The 27756-nt window shown below is 36.6% G+C and overlaps 3 protein-coding genes across 4 annotated transcripts in view; 1 reads left to right on the top strand and 2 right to left on the bottom strand.

Annotated features, from left to right (window-relative positions):
* Positions 1-8093, top strand: part of LOC107574504 (formin-2-like) — a 35538-nt gene extending 27445 nt beyond the window's left edge. Inside the window, exons 16-17 of the mRNA XM_016260960.1 lie at positions 5680-5761; positions 7331-8093. Coding sequence (XP_016116446.1) covers positions 5680-5761; positions 7331-7357 — 109 coding nt within the window. The 3' untranslated portion in view covers positions 7358-8093. The remainder of the gene's footprint in view (positions 1-5679; positions 5762-7330) is intronic.
* A 1544-nt stretch (positions 8094-9637) lies between these two features.
* Positions 9638-16067, bottom strand: LOC107574503 (gremlin-2-like). 2 transcript variants are annotated; one of them, XM_016260958.1, is made up of 2 exons: positions 15958-16067; positions 9638-10718 (listed from the first exon to the last, which is right to left on the bottom strand). In XM_016260958.1, the coding sequence occupies exon 2, from the start codon at positions 10705-10707 to the stop codon at positions 10207-10209; it is 501 nt and encodes a 166-aa protein (XP_016116444.1). In that variant the 5' UTR covers positions 10708-10718; positions 15958-16067; the 3' UTR covers positions 9638-10206. The 2 variants fall into 2 exon arrangements, with proteins under 2 accessions (XP_016116444.1, XP_016116445.1); XM_016260959.1 differs by having other exon boundaries at positions 9638-10708.
* A 4917-nt stretch (positions 16068-20984) lies between these two features.
* Positions 20985-27756, bottom strand: part of LOC107574505 (regulator of G-protein signaling 7-like) — a 14124-nt gene continuing 7352 nt past the window's right edge. The window contains exons 8-14 of the mRNA XM_016260961.1: positions 27512-27610; positions 26100-26161; positions 24843-24953; positions 24515-24640; positions 23265-23451; positions 22882-23185; positions 20985-21019 (exon numbers count right to left, since the gene is read on the bottom strand). Of these exons, the coding sequence (XP_016116447.1) occupies positions 23060-23185; positions 23265-23451; positions 24515-24640; positions 24843-24953; positions 26100-26161; positions 27512-27610 (711 nt within the window). The 3' untranslated portion in view covers positions 20985-21019; positions 22882-23059. The remainder of the gene's footprint in view (positions 21020-22881; positions 23186-23264; positions 23452-24514; positions 24641-24842; positions 24954-26099; positions 26162-27511; positions 27611-27756) is intronic.

The raw sequence follows: 27756 nt of genomic DNA, 5'->3' as shown, positions 1-27756 counted from the left end.
TCTCTCTCTCTCTCTCTCTCTCTCTCTCTCACACTCTCTCTCACATCTTATTTGATTTATATGATTGTATGAAATTTATTAGAACATGTACAAGAATTATCAGCATGAACCCCATTGGAATTAATGGAATTTAATAAAATTCCTTTGAATTCATAACTCACGATTGCTCCAAAACAGTCTAAATTTATAAAACCTACATATTTATTTATAACAAAATAAATTCACTTGCATAAACTTTCAATTTCAGATGATAAAAGCTATCAGTGTTTCGTGCTGCAATGGTTCATCAACAAACCACATATTCATGTTCATCAACACAATTCAGTCCCAAAAGTGTGAGAGCTATGAGGAAAAGGCTATGTATTTTACTAAAGTGTTTTGGCACTAATATAACTCCATAGATAATTGAACAAAGTATCTTTGGCACCCAACGGTGCTCCATACAAACCCGGGTCGAAATGACCCGAACACGAAAATGGTTAAATCTCTTAAAAAATCTGACTGGTCTGATAGATGAGTTCCCAGAGACGCATGCGCTGAACCCGTAATCAGACGATCTGCCGCTGAAGTGTTTGCCTTTCTCCTCCAGTGGCACCTAAAAGCCCACAGAAGCGTCTCGGCCCCAGTTTGTCATGAATGCTTGTCGTCTGCTCGCGGGAACAGAGGTCTCCATCTGGAGCCGAGAGAGACGGATCAGTCTGACGCCGTCTGGGTTTGAGGGCCGAACCCGTCACACGCTGTAGAGGAACGTGAGAGCAGGCGATGCAATGAGGAATAGGCCTGTTGCAATCATATATCGACTTATCGCGCAATATATGTGCATGACCTCAGTCATTTTTGGTGACGCAATATATCGCCCGTTATATTTACTTAAAAATTAATGTCACCATGTTTTGTACATTCCACTTGCGCCTGTGTCTTTATCAGCTTCTTGTACATAACGTGGTGTAGTCATGAGGTGCTAGTTCAGATTTAAAAAATGCTTCTACAAACGAAGTTTCATCTGCAGACATGGCCTTGTTTAGCGATCTGACGGACATCTGACTGCTGAGTAGCGCTTGTGTTTCTCAGAAATAGTGTGCAGCCTTAATTTACTGAGAAAAGAAGGTCAGGGGAAAATCTGTAGACGGAAAAATCTCCATGTTCTTTGTGCATTTTTCAGTTTTTCTACTTGTTACTTTGCACTTTTTGTTAAATGTTTATTTACTGTTTATTCAGGTTTTTTAAGGTATCTAATATTTTGATACTTAATTCCCACGATCTAAATATTCTTACAAATTACAAGTTTGTTGTCATTTGGAAGTGTGTTGGCCATCTTGCATTATTATGCTGTTACATTATGATTATATATTCAGTGGCATAAAATGATCTTTAAAATGATATCACTTATCGCAATTATTTCTGGGGCAATATATCGCACAACAAAAAGTTATCGTGAGAGGCCTGACGAGGAAAACACGAGACACGAGTTTAAAAGCTGAACTTCTGTTGGGTTGAGCGCCGCGTCTTTAGTGAGACGCTTCTCTTTATCCTTTCTTTATTCAATTGTTTTCTTTTAGTCCTTTTCTCTTTCTTTCTTTCTTTCTTTCTTTCTAATTTTTATTTCATTTTATCGGTTTGTTTGATTTTTGTTCTTTCTCTTTTTTTATTGTTTTCCATTTTCTTTAATTCTTTTTATTTTTCTGTTTTATTTCGTTAGTTTTGTTTGATTTGTTTACATTCTTTCTTATTGTTTTTCTTTAGTTTTTTTATTTTTATTCTTTTCCCCCAATTTATTGTTTTTCTGTTTTCGTTCTTTTTATTTTTGTATTTTATTTTTTTTATATTTTTGTAAAAAAAATTAATCTTTTTTTTTTTTTTTTCTATTTATTTTTTATTTGTTTAATTAAATTTTTTTCATGCACGAGACACAAGTGTCCGTCTAGCTCACGTTTATCAGAAAAACAATGGAGGAGCAGCTCAATGGAATGGAGAAACGCAGTAGTGAAGAAATACTGCTGATTTGAGATGCACACGTATAATCTGATATTTCTGTTGATTAAAGCACATGATCATCTTCAGTGAGGGGTGTTTTTCAGAATCGTGTTGTTCGGTTGAGATTGTCTTTATTAGCTGCTTTAACGACTCATTCGGTTTCAGTTAGTGCTGGGCGGTATGACAAAAATTTTTTTCAAAATTATACCAGTTTCACGGTACATGACGGTATTTTTTTTCCATGCATGACCGAGTGTTAACCGTATCTTCTACTGATTGAGAGGAAATACTGCAGTATATTGACTTAGAATGCTCTATTTTACTGTCATGATGAGTGAATACTGTCAAAAAATACCACACTAAATAGTGACTAAACACGACCCCTTTTAATACATGTTAACCAGGAGTCTCTCTCATTTATAATCACAGCATCGTCTGATAAACTCTGCATGCATCTACACTAAAGAGCGGCTATGTGGACAGCACTGGAGAAATCTTCCAACTGAACCATAGCTAAGCTTTATCCAGAAAAGTCTCTAGGTTTGTCAGTATGAATATTCGATGGAAGAAAGCCGCTAAAAGGGTCTGAAAGTGGCTAAATCTAGTGCTAAAGTGGCGCTGGTGTGTGTGAGACGCGGGAGCTGATGGCAGGGGGCGCTGGATATTTGTGGAGGTCAGTGTGGATATTGTGGATGAGTTCTTCTGCGTCATCACGCTCTATTAGTTCTACAGCTTCAGTATCTGAACTTTCACGCTTAGTAACACATACAGCTGTTCCCTCACCACAGTGCAGCAGTGAAAAGAGACCCCTCTCAAACAGTGCCACGTTCCCAACCTTGTTTAAGCGACACACACCGGTGTTGCGGTATCTTAAAAATTAATATTATAACAAAAATAAACACCGGTATTCGGTATGAACCGGTGTACCACCCAGCACTAGACTCAGTGTTAAACAGAAATCACTCTCTGCAGCTTCACACTGAGTCTCTCCCAGCGCTGATTATACCTCGTTTATAGGGTCCAGTTAAAAAGGCTGTTTGTAATAAAGCACGTGATATTAGAGCATAAAGTCAGTCAGCGTCTCAAACACCTCTGACACTTTCACTAGAATGGAAAACTGACGGATCCAGCTCGTTAAAGACATAGCATCTCGTCTGTGGCCTCCACTCGTTTACCCCTCTCGCTCTCTCTCTCTCCTACGCAGCAGCTCAAACTGTGTCCTCCGCTATATTTTCAGATGCGCTCGTATCAAACTATTGCATATCGATATAAACGGTATTGCCTCATATCGTATCGCTTATAAAGAAAATATCGATATATCGTACAAACTCGATATACCGCCCAGCCCTAAAAGGTAATATAGTTAATAACTGTGACCAAGTAGAAAGTGAAAAAAAAAGAAAGAAAACAAACAGCATACCACAGAAGAGAACATATCATGATGGTTAAAACAGCATTACAGTTCCTTAAAATATCCAGAATATTGTGTTTTTTCTCCCTCATTTTTGCTGCTTCTTCAATCTAAGGAAACATAAAAAGCGTCAATTAAACTGAAGCATTGAGAAGTGAGTCTGTGTACTGCATCGTGTGTTCTAGGGCGGTGCTGCCTAGACTGAACTGGTCCACTCTCTCTCTCTCTCTCGTTCTCTCTCTCTCGCTCTCTCTCTCTCGTTCTCGTTCTCTCTCTCTCGTTCTCTCTCTCTCTCTCTCTCTCTCTCTCTCTCTCTCTCTCTCTCTGTGTGTGTTGGTCTCTTCATCTCGAGCAGGCGGGTGTGAAGCGGATCGTGACCCGCACCGCAGCACCACTATATTTGGTTTGTTTTTCCGCTCTGCTGTTTAAAGTAGCTGCTACTGATGTGCAGGAGGAACATCTCTCTGCCCATAATTCTACTCCCTGTAAACATGTCAGGCGCTCAGAGCAGCGCGTGTTTGCTTTGCTCTTCTGTTCCAGCGGACGAGACGCTACGCTGGTGACGGAGTTACGGCTCTTCTCTCCAAACGCTGAATCCATCATGTTTTATGAGCTTCAGCTGCGTTTCGCTGCTTTTGTGTCATTTCTGATCATGAACTCCGCAGCATGTGTGAATGCAAACACACATTAAGATGTTTGGTTCTAAATCAGCATTTTATCAGAAGTACACTTTGAAAAATCCACATCAAATTATCCCATATTTAATTCTCATCAGAAGAGTTTTTCTCAGACAATTCTTTGCAACTGCTTTTGAGTTGTTTCTGATCATGAATTTAGCAGAAACAGCTGTTTAAGTGCTGATATATTGCAAATCTGGTTTAATGCAGTAATTATTTAATGCAACATTTACTTTATTCTCATCAGATTGATTATTTCTCATGACATTTTTTTTAATAATATTTGAAATATTTTAATATTTATATTATAATGTTGTAGAAACTATTTTTAATAATATTTTAAATAAGTAAAAAAAACCGTATTAAATGAGTTTAAAAGTATTAATAATTTTTTTATTATTTTGTAATAATTAATTTTAAATAATACTTTTCAAATTATTTTTAAATAGTAAAAAATTTATTTTTAAATAAAATTCTTAAATTATTTTAAAATAACTATTACTTTTAACATTTTTGTTTATTTTTAAGTGCAGTTTGTTCAGACAGAGCTGGATAAATGCGTTGACTCCAGAATCACACGGGCGCGTCGGAGGATTCGTCTCGACTCTAAACATGGCCAATTATGGTGTTTGTGTTTCACTGGTTTAAGGTCACAGAGACGAAACTCCTGGCGTCCGTCCACTCACATGACCCGCACTTCGTCACCGAGCGTGGCAGATCTTAATAACTTCCGAGCTCTCAGATTAAGCAGTGTAGGGATCTGTCAGGACTAGTTATAGTTAACGAGGAAGAGCTGTCTCCCGTCCAGTTAGATGGACTGGAAATCATGATGTTAATGTTTCTAATATCTTCATGCCTTATAGTTGCATTGATCAGATTGGAGCTTGATGATAATAGTTATATTTTGCAACAGTATAGTCAATCAAGCAGTTGAGATTTGCTGTATAGTATGTTTCTTTACGTGAATGTGCTGTAAGTACAGTATGCATGTATGAGCCACTCAGTCAAACCACTGGATTTGCTGTATAGTATGTTTCTTTACGTGAATGTGCTGTAAGTATAGTATGCATGTATGAGCCACTCAGTCAAACCACTGACTGTGTGTGTGTGTGTGTGTGTGTGAGTGAGAGTGTGTGTGTGAGTGTGTGTGTCATTGAACCTGGGGGATTGTGGGTAACTGGTACGGTTTGTGCCGTGATGGGGATTAGAGCTGGTTTGTGTATCTGAACCCTGCGGGTCACATTCACTTCCTCCTGACTCCAACAGAACTCACATCAGACAAACTCGAGACACGCGTCACATTTTAGCTTTTAATATTTTTTTATTTTTATGTGGTCTATGTATTTGGGGGGTGTTGAGTTATTTTAGTTTCTCGAACAAAATAAAAATGAACTTTTGCTGTGGCAACTAGTTGAAATAAAATAAGTTCAAGGTTTTTTTTTCATCAAGTAATGTTTTTTATGGTGTTAATAATCCAGTCCCATTCTTCCACTTGTTTTATTTGAAAGTTTTTATAATGTTACGCATATAGTTCGACTGATGTGTGGATCAGTAACTCCATCTGTTCCCTTCTCTCTCTCTCTCTCTCTTCGTCTCTCTTCATGTTGTGTTTCTCAGGCTGAAGGCGGCGGAGGAGAGTTTCCGGCAGGTCAAAGAAAAAGCCACATACAGCGTCAAACCCAAACACGCGTCTGGAATCGTAAGTCAGTTTATTCACAGCGCACATGGTTTCAAAGCAGCTTTACTGAAATATCTTCATGCCTTACAGTCGCCTTTATCATTAGAGTGAGCTAAACAATCAGTCAGTTGCGATCTGCTATATAGTATATATCTTTGTATATACTTGCAGTAGTTGGAGTTAATTCATTATGCGTATGAAATCTGTACAGTTTGTTTCATTTCCAGCCATTTGATGCAGTGAGGAGCTTCATTACTATTAGATGACGTGTATTGCTGACAGTGAAATGATGCACATGAAAGACCGGGTTAAAATGCTTTATTAAACTCCATGAATATCTGTTGAGTGAGTTACTGAACCTGCAGAGGCCAAAAACACTGATGCTGAGATATTCCTGTAGCTCATACAGCAGGTCATGTGCATGCAACTTCATATAATGGGTTCGATTCCCAGAGTGTGCATGAACTGATCAAAGTCACTTTGCATTTAAAAACATTTACATGCATCTGGCAGTGTTACATTTTAAAAGTTACTATGGAAGCTTGTTTTCGCCACTGAATAAAAAATAATTGACTTTTTATCTCACAATTCTGACTTTTTTCTTGCAATTGTGAGCTTAACTATCACAGTTGATTTTATAACGCAGTTGCGAGTTTATATCATGCAGTTGTGAGGAAAAAAAAGATTTAAACTTGCAATTCACCTTTATTTGTATAGCACTTTATACAATACTGGTTGTCAAAGCAGCTTTACAGTGTTAAACAGGAAAATAGTTTGTAAATAATGCAAGAAGACAATAGACGAAAAGCAACGGTCCTAGTACTGAGCCTTGTGGCACTCCATACTGTACTTGTGATCGATTTCTCATCATTTACTGCTACGAATTGATGACGGTCAGATAAGTAAGATTTGAACCATGACAATGCAGTTCTACTAATGCCACTAATTCTGTGAAATAAGTCAGAATTGTGAGATCTAAACTTGCAATTGCATTATAAAGTCACAATTGCAAGGCATAAAGGCATTTTTCTTCACAATTTATATCTCGCAATTCTGATTTTATAACATGCAAATGTGAGTTCGAAAGTCAGAATTGAGAGACAAACTTGCAATTGTAAGAAAATATTCTCTTTTTCGTCAGAATTGGACTTTATAACATGCAATAGCAAGTTTATATCTGAAAATTCTGAGAAAAGACGTCATAATTGTGAGATGTAGACTTTTGCGAGCAAAAAGTCTGAATTGTGAGAAAAGTCGCAATTGCCTTGTTTAATTGTTTATTTAGTGGCGGAAACAGGCTTCCATGAGTAACACATTTTGACGGCCATAAGTATATGAGCTCAGATGCTTTGACTCTGTAGTTTGGATGCTCATCTCTAATCGCTCCTCATGATCCTGAGATGATAATTCTTAGAATTATAAGAACTTGTCATGCGGCTTTAGTCCTACAGCAACTGCACTGACCGTTATAAAAGTGTTTCCAGTGAGCTACGAGACATTCACATGCAGATTTACTTTCGGGATGTAAATTGAGATTGTGAGTGCTGCTTGTGCTTTCATCACTAAATGAGTGTCCTTATTTCCTCTCAGAAAGCAAAGCTGGGCATGAAGATCTGAGGCGGATGTGAACTGACAGACGGACGCTCTTGTGCCGTTTCATCTGTAAATCGCTCTCGCAGCAGCTTCGGTGTTATCTGCCGTACCACACAGGAAGTGATCCGCCGTCTGAATGTGATGTCATATCCTGTGTCCTGACGGATGAACATATCAGACGTTTGCTCCACCGTACATACTGGAGGACGGAAGCAATATAATAAAAAAAATTTAAAAAAATAAATTTTATTTTTAACAGATCAGAAAAGGCGCGAGAATCAGGATTTCCGATGCATCTTCATTTTAAACATCGGCACCGTCAGACGCTTTTAAACCAACACTAGTTAGTGCAGTTTAGTCCTGTAGTCTTCAGCCCAGTTAACATGTTCAAAGCACACTCCAGTTCTACAGGACCTAAAAGAGACACTCCAGTATGTACAGTAGGAGTCAGATCAGACAGCGGCGAACGATCAGGAATTAACTCAGTGTTTTTGTGAAATTATGCAAGATTGTTTTCTGGTTTTTCTGCATCCACTCATTCACTCACTCACTCGATGTATTTAAGAGGATGTTTTTTAAATTAATGTAAATTATATTAACATCTATATGTAGCATTCTGGTTTGTTTTTAGCATGTGCGTGTCGGAGGTGTGGATGGGTGTCTGCGCTCCATGTGCAATAACTGTTTGTATCGGAACGTTTTGAGAAGAGTGTAATTTATGTAAAATAAAGGGATTAATAAATTCAGACATTTTAATTTATTTGACACGATTGGAGATTTACTTACATATTCGCCATGGGAATCTTATCTTATGAATCTCTTCAGGATTCTCAAACAAGCATTTTGGTTCATTTTGTTGGTTATTATTCAGACACTAATAAGAGTTCAAGACTCTAGCTCAGTTTAACACATTTCACCATGTTAAAGGGATGTTCACACCAAAAACTTCATTTCAAATAATAGGATTAACAATATGGGAAAGGCAACAGATATTGCATTCTCATGGTCTGTTCTTATGATTTAATGAACATATCCCATTAAAAAAATTCACTGGAATGCATACGAATCTCCCCAAATCCTCATCCACGTCTCTTTCCCGGTTTGTTTTTATGTGGATATTTTACACGTTTTTTTTCTTCCCTTTACTGGAAGGTTTCAAAGCAGGGAAATACTATTCATGTCAAAATGAGGGAAGTACTTTGAAATGTCCATCACTCTTCCAGATAATGGAAATAATGCACGTACAGTAGACAGTAACGCAGTTTCTTATAAGCACACACTTAACAAAAAAATCACTCTGAAAATCATCGTTATCTTATGGAAGCCGGTTTCTGCGACATCATAATAAATAAAGGTAATTGCAACTTATCTCAATTCTACATTTTATAAAGTTTATATCACCGTTTTCTTAATTCTGAGAAAAACGTCATTTGCATGCAAGAAACTCAATTGCGAGGAAAACTTGCAATTCAGAGAAAAAAGTCAGAATTGCAAGAGATAAACTGACTTTTTCTTGCAATTCTCACAATTGACTACTTTTCTCTGAATTCTGTTTACATCTTGCAATTGTTTTTGTTTCTACCATTAAATAAAAAAAAAGGTAATTGCGACTTTTTTTTAATCTGACAATTTTTACCTTTTCTCGCAATTGCATGCTTATATTTTGCAATTCTGCCTTTTTTCTCCTTTCTGCGTGATATAATCTCAAAATTGAGATATGAACTCAGTTCTGTGAAAAATGTCATAACTACAAGATATAAATTAAAAAAGAATGAATGACTTTTCTCTGATTTCTGACTTAATATCTTACAATTCTGAATTGTGAGAAAAATTCTGAACTGTGAGATATAAACCCAGAATTGCAAGGAAAAAAGTCAACATTGTGAGATTAAAACTCCAAATCTTATAGTTGTGATGTGACTCCACTATTCTCTTATAGTTACAGCGATTATTGAAACTTTGTCATCGTTATCATTCCTGGTGTGAACGGGCCTTTATATCCAGTACACCAATTTTCCCCACAAAAATCAGCAGATTTGCATTGGATCTGCATTGGATTGATCACAGGTTCTCAAACGTAATAATGTGAATCTTCCAGGGTTTTTAAATGGTGCAAATCAAGCTCTACTGCAAGATAACTGTACTAACCAATGGAGAAAACCCAACTGGATTAAACCACATCAAGGCTAGTTTTCCCATGTCAGCTCTGGACTGAACTCCTCAAGAACAGAAGACAAGAATAGAACTCAATATTTTTAATATAGACTTCAGTTGTTTCTCTACATATTTATACTTTAGCTGTTCCATATTTCCATAGAATCTCTATAATCAGTCTAGTTATGCATGTTTGGTGTTCACTATCATCAGTCGTCACACAGGCAGCAGCTCCTGGATAGAGTTCAGTGTTTAGTCAATTCTCTGCACGTCAGTCATTTCCACACACTCTCTAGTGACTGTTTGAGACCATAGGTGACTGATGGTGTCCGATGATGACCGATAGTGACTAATGATGACTTAGTGTCCATTGGTGACCGATAGTGATCAGTGGTGACTGTTGGACACTAGTGCTGACCGATAGTGATCAGTGGTGACTTGGCATTAGTGCTGACCGATAGTGATCAGTGGTGACCGTTGGCACTAGTGCTGACCGATAGTGATCAGTGGTGACTTGGCATTAGTGCTGACCGATAGTGATCAGTGGTGACCGTTGGCACTAGTACTGACCGATAGTGATCAGTAGTGACTGTTGGACACTAGTGCTGACCAATATTGACCGGTGTCCAGCAGGACAGTCTTGCGATGACGTGATGAAGCCTTGCAGTCTTTCAGCTCAGATTAGCAGCAGGACTTTCCAGTGGAACGTCGTCAGGATCTCACTGTTTCCCAGACTCAGACATGTTGACGGACATGCAGCGGCACTGCTTGACACGCTGGATCTTGCGGTAGCGGACAGCCGGCTGCAGGTCGGGGCAGTCGAGCTCCACAGTGAGGCTGGTGAAGCGCTGCGGCCTGCAGAAGGTGCAGGACTGGAAGGACTCCTGCTCCTTCCTGACGTGCCGCGGGATGTAGAAGGAGTTGCACTGGCCGTAGCAGAAGCGGTTGATGACGGTGCGGCTCTTGCAGCCCTCCTGACTGACCGTCTGCCGTAGCGGCTGCGTCTTGCACCAGTCGCTCTTCAGGTACTTGCGCTCCGTCACCACCAGAGCTTCCTGGCTGGAGGCCAGCACTTCCTGTTTGCGGGTGCGCCGGTCTGAGGTGTTGGAGCCGGTTTTGTGGGGCGACGGGATGGATCCCTGCGGTCGGGTCTTACGGCCGGTGGAGGCGACGCACAGCAGGCCGGCGAGCAGCAGCCATAGCGCCACCTTACAGCTCATCCTGGAACAGACTGAGAGAGAGATAGAAACTGTTAAAACATCAGAAACCACATCCTGTCTGACAGGAAGTCATGAGATGAGGACAGGAGACGAGCAGCTGACCTCCTGACCCCTGATCATTACACACACCTGTGAGTATAAGATCATGCCATCAGCAATATTTTTGCTCTCTTTTGTTGCTTAATACAGGAAAGACTAAACATGAAATGCTTTTATGCTGAAAGTAGATTAATTTCACTAGTTGAGCTCCAAACTAAAAGACAAACTCCAACTCTGATTTAATCATGTCACTGAGGAAAAGGGTTAGGGTTAACTAGACTAGGGTTATGGTTTAGGGTTAGACTTTTTAATAGTTGTCACCACAAATACTATGTACACTTCATTCACGCCTACCGTTTCTTTTATCTCTAGAGAATGAGTTAATTACAGACCGATCTTAAATCTACCTTTTCTGTCAAAGAGACTAGAAAAGGCAGTATCCTGTCAGCTATGTTCCTTCTTAGATTTAGTCAGGATTTAGACCCTATCATAGTACCGAGACTGCTCTCATTAGAGTTACAAATGACCTGCTCTTATCATCTGATCGTGGTTGTATCTCTCTATTAGTGCTACTGGATCTTAGCGCTGCGTTTGACACTATCGACCACAACATTCTTTTGAATAAACTAGAAAACTTTGTTGGAAATAGTGGAATTGCATTGTCATGGTTCAAATCTTACTTATTTGACCGTCATCAATTCGTAGCAGTGAATGAAGGGGTATCTTATTGATCACAAGTGCAGAATGGAGTGCCACAAGGCTCAGTACTAGGACCGTCGCTTTTCACGCTTTACATGTTACCCTTGGGAGATATCATCAAGAAATATGGTGTTAGCTTCCACTGTTATGTTGATACTCAGCTCTATATTTCTTTATGGCCCAACGAAACCTACCAATTTGCAAAACTAACGGAATGCATAGTTGATATAAAAAAAACTGGATAACTAGTCATTTCCTACTGCTATATTCTGAAAAAAGCAGGTGTTAATTATTGGACCAAAAACCTCTGCATGTAATAATCTAGAACACTGTCTAACACTTGATGGCTGCTCTGTTAATTCCTCGTCATCAGTTAGGAATCTTTGGTAATACCTAGAATATCAAAATCAACTGCGGGCGGCAGATCCTTTTCCTATTTACCGCCCAAACTCAATAGGAACAATCTACCTAGCATTGTTCGGGAGGCAGGCACACTCTGTCAGTTTAAATCTAGATTATGCATGGTTCATAAACTTCATAAAATACCTTCATAAAATGATGGTTGAACCACTGATGTCACATGGACTATTTTAATGATGTCCTTACTTCCTTTCTGGGCATTGAACGTGGTAGTTTTCTTGCTGTCTATAGAGGGTCAGAATGCTCTCGGATTGTGAGAAAAGTTCTGAAATGTGAGATATAAACCCAGAATTGCAAGGGGGGAAAAAATCTGAATTGTGAGATTAAAAAGTCCATATCATATAGTTGTGATGTGACTCCACTATTAATAGAGTAGTTATCACACTACAAACCAGGGGCTGAGCGCCATTCAGAACTGAACTGAAATGATGGCTTTTAAATTCCGATTCAATTCCTGAATTAGAATTTCAGTTTCTCACACACTCTCTCACTCATGCACAAACACACTCGCATTTTAAAACCATGATTAAAAACACATTCAGTGGGACTCAATGTTATATGACCCTACAGTTCTGACCGTTCAGTTTGACTGAATCTCTCCTCGTGTTCTTTCTGGGGTCGAAGCGTTTCACCCTGAGCTTGCACTTTGTTTCCTGTGAAGACAGGAAGTCACAGATTAACTTTAATTTGTCACTTTGTCTGCATTCAGCAGAGTTTCGGCGGCAGCCTGAATGATTACGGCTGTGGAACGAGAGCGAGCGATCCGTCAATCACGCATCTTTAGCACAGATGTGGCATCGCCGGAAGGAAAAACAAATCTGATTCATTCCCATAAACGAAATATTTACAAAGCGGCTCTTTTTCGTGAATCAAAGCCCCTCGCTTTCATTCCAGAGAGCGTCAAGGTTGAACCTTCCTTTTTAAGTTTTTCCTGTTCTTGATTAGAAATCTCCAGGAACGACGGGCTTTTGTTTTTCCTCTCTGAAGCCTGACGGCTCTGGGAGTCTCGTCTACACTCGCTGTTGTTCACAGTCAGCAGAACAAGGGCTGTTTGCATGAAGATGATGAATGAGAGTCGTTGTTTTAGTGTTGGGGATACGGAGTTTGATTTCGCGACCTCGGTGCAGACGCCTCATAAATCTCATGCCCCTGAACTCGCTCTGTCTTAAACTCCTTGTGTTTTGTTGCACAAGACATACAGCGTCACTGAGAGTCGATGACTGCAGCTCCGTCTCTCGGAGTGTCTCCAGAGCTGCTGAAGGTCACGATGGTGGAGACGCTTGTTTGATTTAGTCATTCCAGCTTTATTTGACCTGTCAGACATGTTTCTCCCTCATCTGATAAGATGAAGCTCTCGTTTGAGAGGAAACTCTTGTCTATATTTGTTACATATGAACCACAAAAAAAAACTGGTGCAAATTTTTTTACATTTTTTTTACACTGATGAGAAACCTTATTTTAATATCATTGTGTGAAATTTATAAAGACATATAATCTGAGAATTATCAGTATTAACACCATTGGAATGAAAGGAGTTTCATTAAATTCCTTTGAATTTATAACTCATGATTGCTCAAAAACAATCCAAATTCATAAATATTACTCTGAAAAATCTCAAACAAAATAAATTATTAACTGATGTTTTTCATGCTGCGATGGATCATCAATAGACATACATATTCATGTTCATCAACAAAATTCAGTCCCAAAAGTGTTGGCAAAATATGTTTTACAAAGTTGTTTTGACACTAATTTAACTCCATAGATCATTTTACAAAAAGTACTTTTGACACCTAATGGGACTCCATACAAAACCCGAAACATGTAACTTTTTAAAAATGGTTATCCCTCTTAAAAATAATATTAAAACATAGAAGATATTAGAAATAAAGGATGTGTATTTTGAGGGTCTTAAAGCATTGGCAAAGTTTAGTTCGCTTACTAAAAACCATTTGAGGGGAAAGGAAAGGTCGTGACCTTTGTTTAGGGTCGAGGAAGATGGGAGGGGTCACAGGAAGCGACACGAAAACCGCCAATTACACTCTTCGAGAAAACGGTTCAGTGGGGTTCAATCTAGAACCTTTTCTTTCAAGAGTGTAGATAGTTTGCCATAATATATAAATATGTACAAAATACAGTCATAAAACGGACTGATTTTGATTGGATGAGACAATTGAAAATACACAGTTTGTGTAACTTTTTAAAAATGGTTATCCCTCTTAAAAATAATATTAAAACATAGAAGATAATAGAAATAAAGGATGTGTATTTTGAGGGTCTTAAAGCATTGGCAAAGTTTAGTTCGCTTACTAAAAACCATTTGAGGGGAAAGGAAAGGTCGTGACCTTTGTTTAGGGTCGAGGAAGATGGGAGGGGTCACAGGAAGGGACACGAAAACCGCCAATTACACTCTTCGAGAAAATGGTTCAGTGGGGTTTAATCTAGAACCTTTTCTTTCAAGAGTGTAGATAGTTTGCCATAATATATAAATATGTACAAAATACAGTCATAAAACGGACTGATTTTGATTGGATGAGACAATTGAAAATACACAGTTTGTCACTCTAATTCATTATTTCAATTGTCATTGCTTTTACAAAAAGGCAGCAGCAGGCAAAAGTATTAAAAATGATAATGTAATAAATAACACACTTCTGAAAGTTCACAGCGAATGCAGCGGCACTCGAGACGCCCACATCAACCACAATACACTCCTGTCACCCAACACACACACACACACACACGTGTAATTGCCAGCAGCTGGAAAGCTTTGTTTCTGCTAATGAAACTATTCCAGTGTATGTGCAGATCCACCAGAAAGCACATGAAAGAGCCTGCAGATACTCTAATGATCTGATTTCACACCGTTTCTAGAGCTCAAACTGTTAAAGTTGCGTGTGTGCGTCGTCTAGTTGTAATTGAAATCTAAAGCTACAGCTAGCTGTGATTGGTTGTCTTGGTCGATTAGATCTGCTTGTATCTTCAGGAACTCCTGCCAGTGTCTCTGTGTTTGACAGCCAGCTTCTGATTTCAGAAATCTAGATGAGATCTGTTTGATTTCGAGTTCCAGACTCGTGTGAGCTCTGCACGGATTCTCTGATCTCTGCATGTGATCCTCATGTCCATCTGTCTCTCTGCAGTTTCAGTTTAGAATCCGTTTGAACTATTATAGAACTATTCCACATTCACTTCAGTGAGAGTAAATGAGATGCACTGAACTGTAGAAAAATGATCATTTAAACATTAAACACTTAAGAATGTTTTAAAAATGTTTTTCTTGGTTATACGAACATAAAGGCAACATTCCATTTGATCATTTCACAAACATTATAGGAACGTTACTTTTGAATGTTCTCTGAACGTCCTGAAACAAGTAGATACATTGTTACACCAGCATCCAAATCATTGAGTAATGATGTATAAATGTCTTTGTGCTAACGGTTTGAGAAACTATTCAAGACTTTAATACTGTGGAAATTAAACTTAGTATTAAAAATAATTATTTTGAACAAATTCAGCACTTTTCTTAGGTGTGCAAACGTTACCATTCCTTTTGATCATTTTGTAAACATTATGGAAATGTTACTTTTGAATGTTCTGAAACAAAGAGCTCAAAATAATTATTGTAAACATTAGTTGTTGTTTTTTTAATCTTGGTTATACAAACATTAAAGGTACATTTTATTTGATCATTTTGCAAACATTATCGGAAAGCTATTTTTAAATGTTCTCTGAAAACAAGTCAAATGTAAAAAAATTAAATAAAAATAGTTCAAACATCCTACCGAAACAGAAATGAAATGTTCCATGAATGATGTATAAATTATGTTTTTGACATTAATACTGTGGAAATTAAACAGCTTATTAAAACCAATTATTTTAAACATTTAAAAAGTCAGAAAATATCCTTATCCATCTAGTCAAGCTGGTTATTACTGATCCTCAAAATGGTCAAGCATCAGCTGATGAATCGATATACGGCTAGTTCTGAGTGATTATGATCATAAAAGCATAGCAGAGTATGTTTGCGATGAAAGGAGTGTGTGAATGAAAGCTGCTGATAAATCCTCTTTCGCTCAAACACAGCCTCACCTGGACGAGTGTGCGGTCAGAGACGGAGACGGAGCCGGTCCAGAGGCCAGGGGTCATCCATGAACGGAGCCGACGAGGGCCTCTTCTCTGCTTCTGACGGGTTCTCTCGGTCTGTGATGCTGCTCTCTGGAGGAGTCTCTCTCTCTCTCTCTCTGTGTGTGTGTGTGTGTGTGTGTGTGTTTGAACTCGTCTCCGTCACTCGCATGTGGATCTGATCACACTGAGAGCTTTCTATTGGCTCTGATCAGCACACGTCTCTCTCTCTCTCTCTCTCTTTAGTTTTCAGCTGTTTTCACTGCTTCTGGCTTTTTCTGTTCGCAGACATCATGCAGGATCAGGCAGAGGTTTGATTTTAAATTGATGTGATGTTAATTAACAAGCATCATCCCAGATATCTTGACTTCAGTCACGGGGAAAAAAAAAAGGTTTGAAGAAACTCCAAGTAAAAGGCATCATTTATGACAGTAGTTTATTAAATATGTAATAATTCCACTCTATATTGTTTACCAATTTGGTTTTATTATTTGAAAATAACTTAAAATTTTTTTTTTTTTTCACAATTTAAGAGTTTATTCTTAACTATATTTAACATGTGTGTATGTGTGTGTCTGTGTGTGTATAAACTAATATAAATGTATAGTTAATATAAAGATTTTTTTTTATGTTCTTTGTGGCGCTGGTGTTACTGTATTGTTTGTGTGAATGCATGCGAGCATCTCTCATCCTAAATGCGTTTAGGATTGCCTTTATTTTTTCTTAAACACAGCTCTTATAGATGCGTTTAAAACTAACCATCCTACAGATCTCTAGTGTGTGACCAGGACTGAACTTCTATAATCAGGCTAGAGTTTGAACAGCTCTACTCAAGCTTCTACTCCTGCTTTCGTCTGTTTCTAAGATGTTAGAAAATAATGAAGAACTCTGAAATCACACAAATGGAATCATGGGAATGATGCAGAGACACAAAGAGAAGAAACTCTGTTTACTAAACTTATGAAACAACAAGAAATGTTGAAATGCCAAATTACTGCTAAAGTGTTTTACCTGCAAAATGTATTCATGAAAAAAAATCATATTTGTTATAAAATATTTTCTAAATATTATCAAATGTTTTATTATAGTATTAAAAAAAGTCAAGCTGTTAATAAATGATATCAGCTTTTATGGCAGAAAAAACTTTTTTTGAGAATGAAATTAAATGATGTGAAAAATGAAAGAAACTTCTGAGAATTAATGAATGATCATGAATTAATAACTACTTAAACCCAATCATGACCGAATCACTGCGATTCACTGCCCTCTGCTGTTCAGAACAACACAAGTGATTCAGAACACAAATGATTCAGAACACAAGTGATTCAGAACACAAGCGATTCAGAAGTGATTCAGAACAAGCGATTCAGAACAAATATGATTCAGAAGTGATTCAGAACAAGTGATTCAGAACACATGATTCAGAACACAAGTGATTCAGAACACAAGTGATTCAGAACACAAATGATTCAGAACACAAATGATTCAGAACACAAATGATTCAGAACACAAGTGATTCAGAACACAAGCGATTCAGAAGTGATTCAGAACACAAGTGATTCAGAACACATGATTCAGAACACAAGTGATTCAGAACACATGATTCAGAACACAAGTGATTCAGAACACATGATTCAGAACACAAGTGATTCAGAACACATGATTCAGAACACAAGTGATTCAGAACACATGATTCAGAACACAAGTGATTCAGAACACATGATTCAGAACACAAGTGATTCAGAACACATGATTCAGAACACAAGTGATTCAGAACACATGATTCAGAACACAAGTGATTCAGAACACATGATTCAGAACACAAGTGACAGAACACAAATGATTCAGAACACAAGTGATTCAGAACACAAGTGATTCAGAACACAAGTGATTCAGAACACAAGCGATTCAGAACACAAGCGATTCAGAAGTGATTCAGAACACAAGCGATTCAGAACAAATATGATTCAGAAGTGATTCAGAACAAGTGATTCAGAACAAGTGATTCAGAACACATGATTCAGAACACAAGTGATTCAGAACACAAGTGATTCAGAATACAAGTGATTCAGAACACATGATTCAGAACACATGATTCAGAACACAAATGATTCAGAACACAAGTGATTCAGAACACAAGCGATTCAGAACACAAGTGATTCAGAACACAAATGATTCAGAACACAAATGATTCAGAACACAAGTGATTCAGAACACAAGTGATTCAGAACACAAGTGATTCAGAACACAAAATGATTCAGAACGATTCACTGAGTCACTTTCATCTCCAGTCCTTTTATTTATGTAACTGTGGAATTATGTACAGAATCGATATCATAAACGCAGGAACCCAGACCGGATGAGCTGGTCGTTTCTCTCCGCTCATAATCTTTGGATCGCAGTCGTTTTCTGAAGAAACTGAACTCAAATGAAATACTGTATGATGCAGATCTCAGCTCCGTGTCGCTCAGGGTCCATAAATCACATCACGTTATCATCTCGCTTATTGAGTCCATAAATGAACATTACCTTATGGATGGTGCGTCATGTTTAATGTACAGATGGTAAATTATAGGTGTCCAAATATTATTATTATTAGCGTCCATTACAATCTACACTGTACATTATTTCACGTCCATCAAGCGGCAGTGACCGTATGATTTCTCATCATAAATCCCGCTGATTCTTCAGATCTGTACACACTTACAGAAGCAAAGCTTGCAGAAAACAAAACATGTTCTTAGATATAAAATAAGTAAGAGCTGAGCTGGAGAGAGAGTGAGAAGCGTGATTCTCCGGAGGATCCATGGCTCTTCTGAAAGTCCTGGAGAAGGTCCAGTGTTCGGCTCATGCTCGTTATAATCATCAGCATTAATGTACAGACGTGTAACGTGACGTTTGCGTGATCTTACAGGCGCTTCACTCTCTGACGGCATCTGAGAGAGAAACACACACACACACACACCAAACGAAAGCAATAGAGTTCAGTTCCTCTGCTCTTCATAAAAGCCTCCTGAGCCTCAGTCCTAAGATTACTTTTCTCTCTGAAAATTTTTTTTTTCTCATCAAAAGTTTTCTCTCTTCAAAATGTTTTTCTCTCATATAAAAAAAAAAAATTCTCAAATTTTTTACTTCAAAAATAAATCAATAAAATGAGCAAACAAGCAAATAAATACACATTTAAAAAATCCCAATTTTTCTCTCTAAAGTTTTTTTTCTCTTCAAAAAATAAATAAAAATAAAATCTCACCAAAAACATTTTTACTCTCTTCAAATGAATAACGAAAACAAAAATAAAATAAATTCCAAAAACTCCTCTCTTCAATTTTCTCTCCTCAAAATGAAACAAAACAAAAATCTCACTAAAAGCATTTTTAGTCCATTCAAAAAAACAAATCAAATTTTGTTCTTCTAAAAAAAAAAAAAAAAATCTCTCAAAAACATTTTTTCCTCTCAAAAAAAAAAAACACATAAAAAGTTCGGCTCATGCTCGTTATAATCATCAGCATTAATGTACAGACGTGTAACGTGACGTTTGCGTGATCTTACAGGCGCTTCACTCTCTGACGGCATCTGAGAGAGAAACACACACACACACACACACACCAAACGAAAGCAATAGAGTTCAGTTCCTCTGCTCTTCATAAAAGCCTCCTGAGCCTCAGTCCTAAGATTACTTTTCTCTCTGAAAATTTTTTTTTTCTCATCAAAAGTTTTTTCTCTCTTCAAAATGTTTCTCTCATATAAAAAAAAAAAAATTTTCTCTCTAAAGTTTTTTTTCTCTTCAAAAAATAAATAAAAATAAAATCTCACCAAAAACATTTTTACTCTCTTCAAATGAATAACGAAAACAAAAATAAAATAAATTCCAAAAACTCCTCTCTTCAATTTTCTCTCCTCAAAATGAAACAAAACAAAAATCTCTCACTAAAAGCATTTTTAGTCCATTCAAAAAAACAAATCAAATTTTGTTCTTCTTCTAAAAAAAAAAAAAAATTCTCTCAAAAACATTTTTACTCCTCAAAAAAAAAAAGCAAATAAAATGCTAATGTTTTCTCTTTAAAATTTTCTCTCTTCAAAATGTTTTTCTCTTATATATAAAAAAACAAACAAAAAAAAACATTTTTATTCTCTTAAAAAAAAAGAAATAATATAAACAAATAAATAAAAACAACAAAATCCAAATTTCTCTCTATAACGGTTTTCTCTTACAAAAAATACATTTTTACTCTGTTCAAACAAAGAAATAAGAAACAAAATTAAAATTAATTCTCAACAAAAACATTTTTACTCTTCAAAAAAATTAAATAAATATTCAAATAAAATTCAAAAATTCTCTCTCTTCAAAATGTTTTTCTCTTATATATATATATATATAAAAAAACACTTAAAAACATTTTTATTCTCCTAAAAAAATAAATAATATAAATATAACAATCCAAATTTTTCTCTCTATAACTGTTTTCTCTTACAAAAAAAAACAACATTTGTACTCTGTTCAAACAAATAAATAACTAAAACTAAAATAAAATAAATTCCAAAAACTTTTTTCTCTTCCAATTTTTTCTCCTCAAAACGAAACAAAACAAAAAACTCACTAAAATCATCAAAAACAAAATTGTCCAATTTTTTCTCACATTTTCTCTCTTGAAAATGTTTTTCTCTCTTAATAACTCAAATGTATTTTTCCCCGCCTCTGTAATATATACACTGGACACAGCATACAGCGTGCTCATGTAAAGCGGACTCGTTATATCGTCACTAATGTAACTCTATTATTGTCCAGCTCTAATCTGTTCAATGCATCTATAAGATATTATAAACATTAACATCATTATTTTCTGTAAAGCTGATTCAAACAATGTCTTAAAAATGAAATACAAATGAACAGATTTGTAGCTTCATCACATTATAGAGCTGTTTACGCTCTATTCTCATCATTCAGTTTAATATCCATGCTCTGATATTCAAAATAATGCAAAGCTGAAACTCACCTGAGCTTCAGACCCTAGAAAAGATTCTTGCTTCTCTGTGAAGGAAAAGAGAAAGAGTTGATGAAGGGATCAAAGCCGCCAGACGAAGAAAAAGTGCTACATACACGAAAGATTGTGCTGGATTACATCGTCAGATTCCAATAATTAAATACTTGATATTAGATTTCATTACATTTTAAAATACTCCTGATCAGACTACTACAGTTACTTTTAAATTGATCACTTCATATTCACAAAATGGCAATAAAATACTCCTAATTCATTGATTCTCCCGGATTTTTTTTATATTTTACATTCTCCTTTCCTAAAGGACTATTGCTTAAATACATTTGTTACATCGTCCAGTTTTGTGAACGCACAGAAAATAGAGAAATCAAACAATATAAACAAATAGAACAAATTTAGTTAAGCGTTTCATTTGGATTGTTTTCAATTTAAAATGATTTATTTCATGTTCTTGATAACAAAGAATGGAATATTTTTATTTCTCTTTGTATTTTTATATAATTATGAAACAAGAGTATCCTATTCAAGGCAAGGTACGTTTATTTCATACACCGTGGTAGTTTAAAGAGCTTAAAAATATAATAATAATATATATATAAAATAATACAAATAAAATATTTTTATTTTACTTTATAAAAATATTTAAAAAAAATAAGAAATACTATAAAATAAACTACTATGCTATAAAATAAAATACTAAATAAACACTACAACAACAAAACAAATCAATAAAAAAAATTACTTAAATTATTTGGGTCAAAAGTAATCTAAAAGTAATCCAAAAATTGTCAGATTACATTACCTAAAATATTTAATTTAATTTTGTTTTATTTAATTTTCTAAAAAAAAAATAAGAAGAAGAAATACTATACTATAAAATACTATAAATACTAAAAAAAAAAAAATTACTTGAATTATTTGGGTCAAAAGTAATCTAAAAGTAATCCAAAAGTTGTCAGATTTCATTACCTAAAATGTCTAATTTTATTTTATTAAAAAATTATGAAAAATACCGTATTGGCCCGAATATAAGACGACCCTGTTTCCAGATGTACCTTTTAGAAAAAGGCTTTTTAAAAACCAAATCTTGTTTGTTCTCAGTAAAACACATTTTGTCTTCAATTATTTTCATATTGCATATTTTTCCTATTTTAATTTTTGTTTTGAAAGTATGGTAAAAACTGGTAAACTGTACCAACAATCACATTTTAAAAATATACACTTTTTGATAAACCGGTAGCCCATCTGAATTAGGACATTTAGGCTATCCATCTAATAGTAGCCTACCAACATCTTATTAACAGTAGAAGTTAAATCTTACTGTAGTCTTCAAATCTGGGTACCGTCTTACGTTTTAAAATCACAAAGAGAGTTTGTTCACATCAGGCTAACGCGACAGTCACGACTCATGCATCTGTAAGCTTTTCTTTCTCTTTAGTTTTTACTCGCGATCTTTACAACACGCATTACATTACGTATTTCACTCGTTTTATGGGTATTTGGCGCCACCTAGTGTTGAGGGTGTAGTATTGACACGTCAAAGTCTAGACCCTGAATATAAAAGACGACCGCGTTTTTCCAAGAAAAAAAACATCGTCTTATATTCGGGTCAATACGGTAATAAGAAATACTATAAAATGAAATACTATACTATAAAATACTATAAATACTAAATAAACTACAAAAAAAGAATCTAAAAGTAATCCAAAAGTAGTCAGATTACATTACCTAAAATGTGTAATGTAACAGATTATATTACTAACTACAATTTTGATCATGCAGTTTGCATTTAGTAATGCTGAGAGACTGATTGAAATGATTTTCTGTGGTACTTTCCAGCATGTCTATACATCTCTGACACTGAAGAGACGACCCGTCTGACAGAACTCACCACATCACAGAAAAACCAGCCAATCAGCACTTCCTGTTTCATCACTTCAAAACAAAACAGACACAACAGAACAGAACAGAAGAAGAAAAACAAACGAGATGCGGCAGACACCTCGTGACGGGAGACGAGGGCTTAAACAGAAATAAACACAGGAGTAACTGAAGCAGAATGAGGACATTTAGATGGCTGTTTCCAGGCGCTTCAGAGGCTTTACCTTCTTCTTGGCCTGCAGCATCTCCTGGTAGGCGCTGGATCTGATGAAGCGGCTGTAGGAGTCACTCTTCATGAGTTTATAGATGTGCTCCTGATGAAGCACAAACACACAGCGTTCAGGAGACGATGACGAGAGCCTCACGTGAGCCGAGTAAAGCTGAAGCACAGACCTGAGCGTCCTGGAAAGCGTATCGGCCGGGATCCTTGATGTTCTGCGTGGTTTTGTCGTAGCTCCTGGAGTCGACGTTGATGGCACTCGGAGCTCCAGAAGCCAGAAACTCGTCCCAGATCTCCTGCACCCTGCTGGGAACCTCCCGGATCGGACGCTTCTTCAGCTCCTGCACCGCCAGCCAGAACCTGCACAGATTTGACCAAAAATATTTCAACATTTCAAAAAATACATATTAATGTAATATAGTTGGGTGCAATGCAACATTTACGTTTAGTTTAATTATTTAATTCTTTTAAAAAGTAATATTTCCAAAACATTTTAATACAGTCTAGTTGGATGTACAACATTTTAATTAATTATTTAAAATGTTAAAAATGTAATATTTTTTTATTATTATTTAAAATGTTAAAATGTAATACATTTGAATATAATATAGCCGAATACGATGCAACATTTACGTTTTTGTGTAGTTATTTAAACATGTATTTAATATAGTTGGATATAATGTGACATTTTGACGTGTATCCGACGTGTATCCGACGTGTATCCGACGTGACTCAGACGTGAATCAGACGTGAATCAGACGTGAATCAGGAATTAGACTTGTATCAGATGTGAATCAGACGTGAATCAGACGTGAATCAGGAATCAGACTTGTATCAGACGTGAATCAGACGTGTATCAGACGTGAATCAGACGTGTATCAGACGTGAATCAGACGTGTATCAGACGTGAATCAGACGTGTATCAGACGTGAATCAGACGTGTATCAGACGTGAATCAGACGTGAATCAGACGCGAATCAGGAATCAGACTTGTATCAGACGTGAATCAGACGTGAATCAGGAATCAGACTTGTATCAGACGTGAATCAGGAATCAGACTTGTATCAGACGTGAATCAGGAATCAGACTTGTATCAGACGTGAATCAGACGTGTATCAGACGTGAATCAGACGTGAATCAGACGTGAATCAGGAATCAGACTTGTATCAGACGTGAATCAGACGTGTATCAGACGTGAATCAGATGTGAATCAGACGTGCATCAGACGTGAATCAGACGTGTATCAGACGTGAAATCAGACGTAAATCAGACGTGTATCAGACGTGTATCAGACGTGTATCAGATGTTAATCAGATGTTAATCAGACGTGGTATCAGACGTGAAATCAGACGTGAAATCAGACGTGAAATCAGATGTGTATCAGATGTGAATCAGATGTGAATCAGAGTGTTCTGGGTTTTACCTCAGGTTCTCGGAGCTGAACTCGGACTCCAGGAACCTGAGGAACTGCTCTCTCCCGACCGGATCCTTCAGAACCTCGTCGAAGCAGAATCCCCAGCGCTTCACCCGCTGCTGCCCTGCTTCTTTACTGAGACGATCAGAACAAATCTGCCCATCATTCATCACTTATCACACTTTTCTTGGTGATTTTTCACATCATTTTTTGCTCTAAATTCATCTCGAGGCTGACAGCTCCGCTTCATGACACTGAACTGGTTTTTAAAGAGCAATAATCATTTTAAACCCCTTCAAAGAAAACGCATGAGAAAAGCCAAAGACAGGACACACACCTGGCCTCCAGCTCCCAGGAAGTGACATCATCAGAGATCCAGGGGTTCGACGGCTCCGGCGTCGTGAAGAACGGATCGTACTCGATATACTGCTCCGAGAAACTCAACAAGCTACAACAACAAATAAACAGCATTTCACTTTAAAGTTGTTTCATTCATCAAGGACGCATTAAATTGATCAAAAGTGACACGGTACAATGCTACAAAAGATTTCCATTTCAAATAAATGCTGTTCTTTCTATTCATCTGTGAATCCTGAAAAATACAATGCATCACAGTTTCCACAAAAATATTGTGCAGCACGACTGTTTTCAACATTGATAATAATCAGAAATGTTTCTTGAGCAGCAGATCAGCATATTATAGTGATTTCTGAAGATCATGTGACACTGAAGACTGGAGGAATGATGCTGAAAATACAGCTGCACATCACAGGAATACATTACACTTTAATATATATTCACACAGAAAACAGCTGTTTGACATCATAATAATATTTCATCATTTTTACTGTATTTTTGATCAAATAAAAGCAGCCTTGCTGAGCAGAAGACCAGCTCCTGAACACTGGTGTATAGTGAGAGCATGAAAAAAAATATACAAGACAAACTAAAATATTTTGTTAATAAAATAAAATAATTTTTAAAAAATAAAATAATGGCGTTTTTTAAGAATTAGAAATGATCTGACAATGAACACATTGCAACCATGCTTGGGACGGCCCACATAAACGAGCAAAAATGCTTTACATATCTTGAAATAATAATTTCTAAACATTAAACATTGTCAGTCTTTATTCACCCGTTTCTCATTCAAATGAATTAAAGTAAATAGTGTAAATTACGTCGCTAATGTCATAGAATAGCACACTGTAACCGTGTTACAACATTCCTCATCTGCGCAACTGGAGTTTAAAACTGGTCAGTGTCTTCTGCTAGTTATCAAAGCATTAAAAAACGATCTGAACTCATAAATAACAGATTGTAGATTAAAATAATTGCAGATTTGTCTCATTTTAAATGAATAATAAAAACTGAGATGAAAAATGTACTTAAGCCAGAATTTTAGCGATATCTTTAAAAGATTTTAGAATTTTGGCACACATTTTCTTTCTGTATAATGTTGATATGGTAACTAGTAAATACTGTAAGTTTTGTTATGCTAGCATGTGTGGAAACATTCAGACCACGCGTGTTACAACTAACCCGCGCTACTTTGTGCCCCGCGCTCCCCTGCTGTTAGATCAAGGGAACTCACCTCTCGGCGACTTTGGACATTTTTAACCGGTGTCTGTCTAGCTGTGTTTGCCAGAGCTGGATCTGAAGAGAAGAGAGGAGCACAGGCTCATGTGAATCACAGGGAAGAGTCTCTAAATGACGGATCAGCAGTGAAAGCAGCGTCTGAGATGAATCTGAATCACTGCAGGCTCACTCAAGATCCGTCTGGAACTGAATTCTGATTTTTTAAGAATGTCATGTCAGAAGCTCTTATAAAAATACATTTTAAAAAGCATTAAAATGATTTGCTCTCATTGCTTGTAGTATATATATAATGTATCATTATTTATTCATTGCCTGTCTTTTGATCTGGTTCTGATTGGATTTAAATCTGTCCTCTGTTTATAATATTCAGAAGTGATTTTTTTGCACTTCTCAGAAGCTCTTATAAAAGAGCCCTAAAAAATGAAAGTCAAAAATTATTAAATAAAGCAGTAATCCCCGTGAAGCCGTGGTTTACAGTGAATTTATAACAGCTGAGGGGCGTTGTTAGCTGTTAAAACACCTTAGCTGTTATAAATTCACTGTAAACCACGGCTTCACGGGGATTACTGCTTTTATAAAACGGTTATATACGTAGTAAGGTTTCACAAAATAAAGCAGAGCAAATAAAGTGTAATGATATTAATAAACACAGTATTCTTCCACCAAACAATGTAGCTCCTCAGAAACAGTTGTGGTTGCTACAAAGTGGTTGCCGAGCAACACACAAACGTAAACAAAGGTGTGTGTTACATTGTAGCGTCATTTACAACAGCTTCGAACGCGGCTCAGCCAATCAGAGTCAAGCACCGGAACGCTCCGCTTTATAAAAGCATTTTATTTCCTTATAACATATAATTTACTCTAGAAATTATTTTGCTTTCCTATTAGTTTATTTGTATTATTTTTTATTATTTTTTATTATCGTTTATTCATTTATTGTCTTATTTTATATCTTGTTCTGATTTTTTGAGAATGTCATGTCAAAAGCCCTTATAAAAATGATTTTAAAAATGATTTGACCTCCTTTTAATTTATTAATTTACTGCTTTTTTATTATATATTATTTATTACTTTTTATTCATTCATTCATTCACTGTCTGTCATGTTTTGATTTTTGATCTGGTTCTGATTTAAGGCTTTATTGGTTTCTTAAAACTGTATGCCATTTTAGTGTTAGTAATATTTTGTATTCAGTTTATTAGAAAGAGAGATGGAGTTCATTTACAGTAAAGGTTATATACGTGATATCAATCAGTGGTACCTGTAACTGTATGATGTACTACAAACAAAATAAGGTCAGGGAAAAAATAATTATATTTTGCATTGAAATAAAACTACAGGTGCACTCCACAGAACGGAAAGTCTTTCTCAGACACAGATCTGCTCAGACTCAGACAGTCGTGTCACCTGGTTGCGAAGCTCGTCCTCCGTAGGCTCTTTCACTTCCGGTGCGGCTGTGTGAGTCGGACTGTGACTGCGGATGTCGTTCTGTAGACCGTACACCGACTGCAGACACACACACACACACACACACACTCTCTCACACACACACACACACACACACACACTCTCTCACACACACACACACACACACACACACACACGCTCTCTCACACACACACACACACACACACACACACTCTCACACACAC

The sequence above is a fragment of the Sinocyclocheilus grahami genome, unplaced genomic scaffold (assembly GCF_001515645.1).
Source record: "Sinocyclocheilus grahami isolate Dianchi unplaced genomic scaffold, SAMN03320097.WGS_v1.1 scaffold2254.1, whole genome shotgun sequence".
Classification (NCBI taxonomy): Eukaryota; Metazoa; Chordata; class Actinopteri; order Cypriniformes; family Cyprinidae; genus Sinocyclocheilus; species Sinocyclocheilus grahami.
This window is presented reverse-complemented; position numbering and strand designations above follow the sequence as displayed.